At 42.6% G+C, this 10,421-nt stretch overlaps 1 protein-coding gene across 1 annotated transcript in view; it reads right to left on the bottom strand.

Annotated features, from left to right (window-relative positions):
- Positions 1-1,334: 1,334 nt before the first annotated feature.
- The window catches only part of LOC135088976 (protein turtle homolog A-like), a 42,851-nt gene continuing 33,764 nt past the window's right edge, over positions 1,335-10,421 (bottom strand). The window contains exons 6-7 of the mRNA XM_063984069.1: positions 6,167-6,362; positions 1,335-2,451 (exon numbers count right to left, since the gene is read on the bottom strand). Coding sequence (XP_063840139.1) covers positions 2,303-2,451; positions 6,167-6,362 — 345 coding nt within the window. The 3' untranslated portion in view covers positions 1,335-2,302. The remainder of the gene's footprint in view (positions 2,452-6,166; positions 6,363-10,421) is intronic.

The raw sequence follows: 10,421 nt of genomic DNA, 5'->3' as shown, positions 1-10,421 counted from the left end.
TCGCATGTACTTACAAACTAAACACGAACCATTTTTGCTCGCCGCGTCATTAGCACAGCTCGCCAAATCAAAACATCACTTACTCTGCAACTTAATTAATATTTTGCAGCCGGGAAAGCGTTAAATAAAGCGGGGAATTGTTTGGCAGTGTTCGGACCAAATATGCACGATTTTTTCTGTGAAAGGCGACCCACAAACCTCAAAGATTTTCCTACCATCGGGAAGTGCGACGCGTAACACACACAACATACAGCTCTCGTGAAACTCCGCGGACATTTAGTCTAAACACGGACGCTGCTTGGCCATCCCATCATCGTCTGGCAGCAAAAGGCGACCAGCGCACCTCGCCTCGCCTCGCACAATCACGCCATCTGCTGATAAGTTATGCCCGGTGATGGCCGCGCCCGCCGACCCTCAGTGCACGGTAATTGCGATGTGTGTACGAACAAAGCATATTAGCGAGGCAGTGAGAGCGAGAACTAAAAGCGTTCAGGGTGATGGAGCGTCCAGTCAACGTTAGCCTCTCGAGTACGAATGAGTGTGCTTCATCACCCGCGTGTGTGAATGCTATGAGCTGATGGAAGTTGCTCCGGCCTCCCAGCCCCGGACAAGCATTAGGGCCTGTATGTACTTCACTGCAGAGGGTCACATGAGCTGATCGAAGCTGTTCCCGGCCTCCCAGCCCCGGACGAGCATGAAAACCTATATGTACTTCACTGCGGAGAGTCACATGAGCTGATCGAAGCTGCTCACTGCCTCCGGACGAGCAAGGGAGCCTGTATATAAATAATTTGAGATTTACAGTTACGTGTATAATATTGTGATACGTGTAATTGGTCTGTGAAGGGACTCTGAACCCACACACGGGACCGAAATTCTATTACTTGCTTTACCTCAAAAAATTAATGTATTTCATGTAGTATTTTAATGTGGAAAGCTCAGATTCTGTACTGTATTACGGATATTTTGCATTCTATTCTTACGTGTGACTCTTGAACATTTCATTGTACATGGCCTCCCGTACACAGTCGTTCACGTGCACAGAACAAAAAATCTTCTCGAAAAAAAGCGTACATTCATACGGTTTAGAGGTGTCGTGATGATTCCACGCACATGAAAGTTGTGTGTGTCTGTGTGTGTGTGTGTGTGTGTGTGTGTGTGGGTAAACAGTAAGTAAGGTCGTAGGCGTTTGCAGGATCATCAGCACACAAACACACCCATACTCACACACACACACACACACACACACACACACACACACACACACACACACACACACACACATATACACACACACACACACACGAACATAGAAAAATAAACCACCATTCTCATAATATCACATGTTTATTTCAAGACAGAGAACAAGCTGTAGAAAACGTGCCTATAATTGAATACTGGAGGGGAGGGAGGACTAAAAAAAAAGACCAAAAAATATACATACAGTTTACCGACTCCTTCATAAGACTTTATACCCAAAAACTTTTTCCTTCTTCGACACCCACACATAGAGCTCTCTCTCTCTCTCTCTCTCTCTCTCTCTCTCTCTCTCTCTCTCTCTCTCTCTCTCTCTCTCTCTCTCTCTTTGACACACAAGATGAAAAATGAGAACGAGAGAGGGTAAAATACTCTTTCTACTCTACTCTCTCTCTCTCTCTCTCTCTCTCTCTCTCTCTCTCTCTCTCTCTCTCTCTCTCTCTCTCTCTCTCTCTCTTTCATGCCTGCAGGGAGGAGTGAGGCAGCAAGGTGCGCGGCTCCCTCAAGAAACGTACCTTGGTAAAAAGTGTGACCACAGAGAGACGAAAATCTAATGTCACATGTCTTTTTTTCCCCTTGAGGCAACACTTAAGGAGGTGGCAAGGAGGGGGCGGGCGAGTGTTCCCCACACACACACACACACACACACACACACACACACACCGTTCCAAACTCATATATACTTTCGCTACTTCCTTCTTCGTCCCCGCAAAAGTTAGTGGAATTTCTATTTATTTACTTTTTTTTAACATCTCCTTCTTTTCCCTTCATTCCTTTCTTCTTCCTTCTTCCTCCTCCTCCCCCTCAGTTCGTATTTCTTTAGTTACGACATTGATCATTAGAAAAACACCGTACACTCACACACACACACGCGCACACACATACACACACACACATACTGGACATCTAAATACGCAACATCTATCACTCAAACACACACGACTATTTACAATAAACTAAAGACTAAACCAGCTTTGTGTCACCATAATAACAATAACACTGTATTGACGAGCCCCGCCTCGCCGCTAGCTAAGACCAGGCCTAGTCATAAGAGAGAGGCGGCGACGCAGGTGGAGTGGAAGGTGGAGGAGCTGTGCAGGACGAGGTGTGTGTGGAGGGCGACGTGCAGAAGGCCGTTTGTGAAGTGTCCCCGCCTCGCTGCACTGTCGTGATGCATTGCTGCTGGGACGTCTTCTGCAGGAGAGAGAGAAAGAGATAAGATAAGGACATAATGGAAGCTGCATAAGAACATAAGGGTTGGTGCACGAAGCTGTCAGAACTACACGTGGCAGTCTCTGTATAAAACATGCATGCCTACTTTCACTTATCCTTATCTTTAAATGTGTCTGCAGGAGAGAGATAAGATAAGAACATAAGGGTTAGTACACGAAGCCATCAGAACCAGACGTGGCAGTCCCTGTATAGAACATATCTACTTATTTCCATCTACCTTCCTCATCCATAAGTTTGTCTAATCTTTTAAAAGCTCCCTAATGACCCCGCACTCAAATCCTGATTACTGAGTCTATTCCATTCATCTACCACTCGATTTCAGAACCAGTTTCCTCCTATTTCTTTCTTAAATCTAACCTTGCCAGGCTTGAATCCATTACTTCTTGTCATATCGTGATTATTGACCCTGAGAACTTCGCTTATACCACCCTTGCATTATCGAATATCTTAGACACATGACAGAAGACAAAGGAAGATGAAAGGGATTATGAGAAAATTAAGATGGCAAGAGTACAGAAGGAATAAGTAAAGGTTGTGAAGGAGAGAAACGTACTTGAAGGGAGGAAAGGAGAATAGCGAAAGAGAGGGAAAGGAAGGAGAGACGTTGAGAGGGGATGAGAGAGCGCGCGATGGACGGGACAAGAGAAGAGTGAGGGTGAAGGTTGTGATGAAGGTTGTTCTCTCTTTCCTGGAGAAGTGAAGGGATAAGGGAGGGAGGAGAGGAAGTGTGAAGAGATGGACTGCAATGATGTCTCTAACTGAAATAGCCGTAGAGAGAGAGAGAGAGAGAGAGAGAGAGAGAGAGAGAGAGAGAGAGAGACCATGACAGAAATCAATGTACAAAAAATAGATAAAAGAAAATAAAGAACGAAGTGAAATATAGAACTGAGAATAGAATATTGAAAGGAGGAAAAATATATTCGAGAAACACGTCAAACTGAGTATATATAAAAAAAAAATAGATACGAAGCAATATGGAGAGAAAAAAAAGAACCTAGTAACTTTACGTGTCAAAAAAAGTGAATTACAGAATAGTAAATAAGAGAACAGAAAGAAATGGAAGTTATTTTTAACTAAGCAATTGAAAAAAAAATTAGAAAAAGCAATATCGAAAAAGAGGAAATAAATACTCATAGAAGGGAAAAGTGTTATGTAGCGGGAAGTAAATTTGGAAAATAGAAATAATAAAAGAAAGGAAAAAGAAAAAAGAGAGGAAAGATGGGAAAGGAGTGTGTAAAAAGGAAAACTATTGGAAAACCGAACGCGGGAAACAATTAAAATCCAAGAGTGTTATGTGGGGAGCTGGGAAACAACTGATAGAAACTGAGAACGAAAAGGAAAACGAGAGACAAATAAGAACATGCCCTAAAAAAATATAAATAAATAAATAAATAAATAAAACAAGAGAAAAAGTGAGAAAAATATTAAACAACATTGAAAACAATTCATATACAGCAGAAAAGAGACAAAAATGAAAAAAAAATGAAGCACGGGAACTAAAACAAAAAGAAAGATTAAACAACACTAGAAACAAATAAAACCCAGTGGAAAATAGAGAAATAAAAGGGAAAAAAAATATGGAAAGACTTAATTGAAAAAAGGAAAAGTAACATGAGATCAGAAACCCTCAAATACACGAGAAACCAAACAGAACACAAAGAAATAATAGAAAATATTAGAAAAAAAATACATGTAAACAAAATTAATACGAGAAATATGGAAAACGTTCAAACAAGCAAGCAAATCCAAACAGAGGAACAAAGCGGACAACACAAGACACAGTTTCTATATATGGCAAGCAGTGAAGCCTGACCTGCCACAGACGCGTCACAAAAGATACATATATATAAAAAAAAATGAATAAATAAATGAAAACGAAACATTAATACGAAAAAAATTAAACATATTCAAACACACAAGCAAAACAAACAGAGAAAAACAAGTTAAAACACAATTGGATAGGAATGATATGTTGAAATGCATAGGTACGATTCATTCATGGACTGCCACGTGTAGACATGATGACTTCCTGCACCAACCCTTGTGTTATTCTGTTCTAATTTCTACCTATGACAAGCGAAACCCAACCCACCACAGACGCTTCACATCCCTATCCAGACACCCCAAGATCCCCAAGAACCCTTCAGTGTAGCATAGCATGTCCACGGGGGAGCCTTACTTTACCAGCTCTAGTTACCCTTTACCACAGTTAGCCAAACCTCGCGTTGCAGGAACATAATACTCCCTCCCTTGAAACCTCTACATAAACCCTTTCTAGGTATCGACTTTCATACACCTCCCTGATCTCTCCTCTCTCCCTCTCTCCGACTCTCCCTTTCCGCCTCTCCCGCACAATTACGCAGATGAAGTTCGACAATTAAGCCCTCCCCCGCTGTCCTCCTCCCGCTGCCCTCCCGCTCTTCTCTCGCTCAGGGTTTGGCAGGAAACTAGTGCACATAGACTTGAGGGATAGAATGGTAGGAGAGGCCCGCTAGTTAGGAGCACTTTTGGGTTTAATCTGTATTTAATGAGAGAGAGAGAGAGAGAGAGAGAGAGAGAGAGAGAGAGAGAGAGAGAGAGAGAGAGAGAGAGAGAGAGAGTGAGTGAGTGAGTGAGAGGGAGGGAGCGGGAAGGGAGGGTGGCTTCAGAGAGAGAGAGAGAGAGAGAGAGAGAGAGACAGGCAGGCAGAGATAGACAGACAGACAGACAGACAGACAGACAGAAAAACAAACCCACACACACACACACACACACACACACACACACACACACACACCAAGCAGACAGACAGACAGACAGACAACGTTACAAATACTCTGGGTCAGACAAAGAGGATGACCTTAATGGGAGGAAATTCCTAATCCTCAATGAGAGAGAGAGAGAGAGAGTACAGGCACACACACGCTTGCCAACCAAAGCGACTTAAAAATAACATAAGAAATATTAAAAAATATATATATGTGTATAGATAAAAAAAAAAACACAGAAACAAGGAAGTCCTACAGCCCATTCTAACCTTCCCACTAGAAAAAAAAGAAAGAAAAAGTGAGAAAGAGAGAGAGACAAAGACTAACCCCCACTCCCACCCCTAACAAAAAAAAGAGAGAGAGAGAAAAAAAAAGAAAGAAAAAAAGAAACCTAAAATCTTTGCACCTGCGCCACTTAACGAGGTCCTCAGCACAGGTGTTCCCGCTCGTTGTGCCTCGCTGGGTGGACGCCTCTTGTCTTTAATCGCACGTTCCCGTCTCTCCTTTGCGTCGCTGTCCGCTAATTCGACCACTCGTTGCCTGAGTATGGTGCTGCCCCGGCCCCTCTCTGCTCCCTCTGTAGTTTCTGTTCTGTCTCTCTCTGTCTCTCTATGTTCTCTCTCTCTCTCTCTCTCTCTCTCTCTCTCTCTCTCTCTCTCTCTCTCTCTCTCTCTCTCTCTCTTGTGTAGATGTGCTGTTTCTTCTGATAGTGGTGGTGGTGGTGGTGGTGGTGGTGGTGGTGGTGAATGGGTACATGTGTGGGTTTTTTTTTTCTTTTCTCTGTCTTCGTCTTCTATTTTTAAGTCTTTTATGGTTCAGTTTATGCCGTAAGATTACTGCTTTTTTTTTTTAACTCTACGTACTACTACTATTACTGTACTATTACTACTACTACTACTACTACTACTACTACTACTACTTGTACTCACCATCTACAATAATCACGGTGGCAGAGGCGGGCGGCACTCCATCTGGCCTGCACGTGTAATTTCCAGCATCTTGAGGCGCCACGCGAACCACTGAGAGCTTGGAGGAGAAGAGCCGCCCCGCCTTCTCTGTGTGAATGCTGACCCCGCCCCGCGCTCCCGTGATAGTCAATGGGGTCTTGTTGTGCGTCCATTCCACCTGCAGGAGAGGAAGAAGGTGTGGTGTGAGAGGTTTCAGTGTATGGGTTGACTTGTGCTGGTAAAAGGAACACGTAATGGCGATGGCAAGACGGTGAGGTGGAGAAGGAGGTGGTGGAAGAAGAGAAAACGGAGAGGAGTGGTGGACTAAGAGGTTTGAGGGTATGGGTTGATCTGTAGTAGAAGAAATGATGGTGATGATGATAAGACGATGAAGAAGACGAAGAACAATAGAAGGGAAATAAAAAAACAGACAGCAATAACTCTACAAGGAAGAAAAGGACAAGGAGAAGAAAGAATAAAAAGAAGAACAAGAAAAATAACATCAACAACTTCTGTTACTACTACTACTACTACGACAACCACTACTACTGCAACAACAATGACAACAGAACCCTTTCCTTCCTCCTACAGCGACTGCCACGTGTAGGCCTGATGTTTTCTTGCAACTCCCCTTATGTTCTTAACCTTGCGAGCTAAGTTAACGAGAATGAAGACGAGAAAATGAGTGAAGAATTAAGATAGAAAGACATTGTGATAAAGTCAGAACTTACTCGTGCTTACATCACTACTACCACCACCACAACCACTACCAGCACCACCACTACCAACACGAGCAGCGAATCAAGCGTTCTCCAGGCCGTGTAAACGAGTAAGAATCTCTCTCCGGAGATACACACGCGAGGTCTATTCCAGCACCCACTTGACGCTAAAGAACGTGATTTTTTCCCACGAATGTCTGTGGCAGTAAAGAACATGAGATTTCCGAGCCACGACTTCACAAATTGGCTTAGAAAGTACTTCAATTACATTGCTGCCTCTAATTAACCGCGATTGGATTCAAGAGAAATATATGGCCAAGATTCAGTTTGCTATATATCTTTTTTTTTTTTTTTCCTGGTTCCTGTCAAGAGTTCGTCTTTGAGAGTTTTTGGGGATGAGGGAATATGTTTCTGGAAACTGAACGAGATTGTTGTAAAACTTTATCATTAAGAAACGAGTGAAAAATATATACGAGAACGAAATTGCATAGTCAGGAAAGACCGATTATTAGAAACTTTACCATAATTATGTGGAAAAGTTAAATTACTCCTGATACTCCGTGGAATAAATAACAAGAAAAAATTAACTTCCTTCAAAAGTCACTGATGACGAATTGACATGTAAACAGTAGAACAATTTCAAAGATTTCATCATAGCATGTACATGAACAGTCAAACTAACCATCACTCCATCTCTTCTCCTTTCAGACCACAGGAACACAGAACAAAGAGAAACAGAGACAATAACACGAACTAACCAGTGAATCTACATGAAAACAGTAGGAAAAGGAAGATTTTTACCATAGCAAGTACATAAACAGCCATCACTTCTTCCCTCTTTTCTCTATTCAAACAACTGGAACGGAGCAAAGAAACAGATGCAACAACACGAACGAACTAACCCGCTACATAACAACAAGCTCTCCTCCTCGGCCTCTTTTCCGTCTCGCTAATGGGAAAGTAAAAGTGGGATGAGGAGTGACGCAAGGAATACAGAAGCACTCGTCCCCCGGCACACAAAACGACGCGACCCGAACTAAACATTCAAGTTCTCGAGTTTTTCTTCTTCAGCCTTCACCGTTTTCTTTGTCTTGTCCTGCAGGAGACGAAGGAGTGGCAGAAAACTATTTTTGTTATTATACCTCACAGAACTACTTGTACTTGTTGAGGGGGGGAAGTTTTCAACGGTAGAAATTCTGTGTATATTCACGTATGTACTCCAGGGTTCTTTCTTTGTCTCGAAGGAAAGAATGGCGAAAGTATTTATTGTATCCCCGCAAATTTGCACGTTTCTTTTTTTGTTTCTCGCAGGAAAGGAAGGAGTGAGAAAGGTATTTACGTTATCGCCGCAAATATACGATGAATTAATTGAAACAGTCATCCACAATGATTACACGATAAAATATATGGGAAATCATGAAAATAAAGCTTTGCACTCTCTTTGTCTCACAGGAAAAGAAGAACTGACGAAAATATTTATGTTATCTCAGCAAACACACGATAAATTAATTGAAACAGCCGTCCATTATAATTACTAGCTAAGATATTCGAGAAACTATGAAAAAAATAACCTTGCAAAATAATAAGTCCACAAAAACAATTTTATTAACGCAAGAAAGAAAGGACTGACAAATTATTTATGTTATCTCGGGAAATATACGATAAATTGATTGAAACAGCCGTCCATTATAATTCTCAGGTAAAATATACGAGAAACCATGAAAAAAAATGCCCTTGCACAATAATTATTCATAAAAATGCTCTTGGTATTAACACCACATAATTAATTAACGTCTCCTTTCATTAATCATTAGGATTATTCTATTTCCTCTTTCTTGGTCCTTTTTCTGTCTTGTTTCTGCTCCAGGTGGCAAGAAATGAGGGAAGAATATTGTGTTTTTTCCCTCCGCTTGTGTTGTTTCCTAACTGCGCGAGGGTGGGTTTCCGAAGCGCGTTTTTCTTCCTCTTCTGCAGCGAAAGTTTAATTTTTTTGAAGTTCAACCCCAAAAACTTCACAGGCTGATTTCCATTTCACTCACAATTACCCTTTTCCGCCTCTCCTCTTTTTCTTTCTCTTTTTCATCGTTTCTTTCATTCTTTATTAACTTTTCGCTGCCTTTCATCTCGTCCTCCTCCAGCTTGTGTTTGCTACTTTCTCTTTTCCTTCCCTCTTTCTCTTTCTCTTTCTTTCTTCTCCGTCTCCGCGATCTCGCTGTTTCGCTGTTTCGTTATTTCATTTCTTTCCTTGCCGTTCTTCACATCTTTTTTCGCTTTGTTTGCTACTTCCTCCTGCTTTTTAACCCTCCTCCCACTATTTGAACTGCATTCTCATCGTTCTCTCCAATCTATTTCATTCTAAGCCTTTCCTTGCATTATATTTGCACCTTATATCTCCTACTTCCACCTTCTGTTCTTTTTATCAACCTCCTCTTTCTCTTCTCGTTCGTCTCCATTTCATTCGAAGCCTTTCTTTATATTCTTTCCCACCTTATAATTCCTATTTTCCACCTTCTGTTCCTTGTCTCCTTCTGCTTTTCCATTTGATATTCCCTACTTCCTCCTTCTCTTCTCCAGCTCCTTCTCCTCCTTCTCAACACCAGCAGCTGACTCCGAAGCGGGTGGCGGTGACGCTGGAAACATATGAGGAAGGGGCAGCAGTTATTAGATCAGCGCAAAATATGGCCTTTTGATGCCTCTGGACTCGCCTCTCGGTCTCGTGTAGGGGCGAGGGTGAAGAGGCTGACTGTACACCCAATATTTGCCGACGACCAAGTTAGTGGGAAGGCGAGAGAAGGGAAACCAGAGGCGAGGGTTTCTAGGGGTGATTGTGTGCTCAAGTGTGTGATGGTTTAGCAAGGAGGGAGTCGCCAGCAGGGAGTGGCATGAAAGGAGGAGGTCTGGCGGTTTAATGCGATGGGTGAGAGAGGAGGAGGACTGTAGAGGGAAAGGTTTAAGAGAAATATGTATGTCTGTTTGCGTTTGTGTGGGTTTGTGCGTCATGTGAAGTGTGCTTGACTTAAGAGGGAAAGTGTTTATAAAGTGTGAGATTAGGAAAAGTGTGTGTTTGGGAGGAGTGTGTGTTTGTGGGTCCGTGCGTCTACCAATAAAACTACTACTACTGCTACTACTATTACTACTGCTACCACCACCACCACTACTAATACGTGTGTGTGTATGGCAGTACGTGCAAGCATGTCTTCAGTGTTACAAGGGAAGCAAGAGGTGATGAGTGGCGAAGAGGCAGCTGTGAGAAGGAGGACGTGGAAATAATGGAAGGCAGCGGGAGAGTGTAAGGTGGTGGGCAGGTGGTGTTGATGAATGCTGTACACGGCCCAGGTGGCGACCCAGGTGGCGCACACGACCACAGATCTCAAGGGGGAAGAGAACCACGAGAAAGAAGGAAGAGAGAGAGAGAGAGAGAGAGAGAGAGAGAGAGAGAGAGAGAGAGAGAGAGAGAGAGAGAGAGAGAGAGAGAGGAAGATAAAAGACGTCGAGTGAAAACCAAGGGATGTAAAACT

This window comes from Scylla paramamosain, chromosome 32, assembly GCF_035594125.1.
Source record: "Scylla paramamosain isolate STU-SP2022 chromosome 32, ASM3559412v1, whole genome shotgun sequence".
Classification (NCBI taxonomy): domain Eukaryota; kingdom Metazoa; phylum Arthropoda; class Malacostraca; order Decapoda; family Portunidae; genus Scylla; species Scylla paramamosain.
This window is presented reverse-complemented; position numbering and strand designations above follow the sequence as displayed.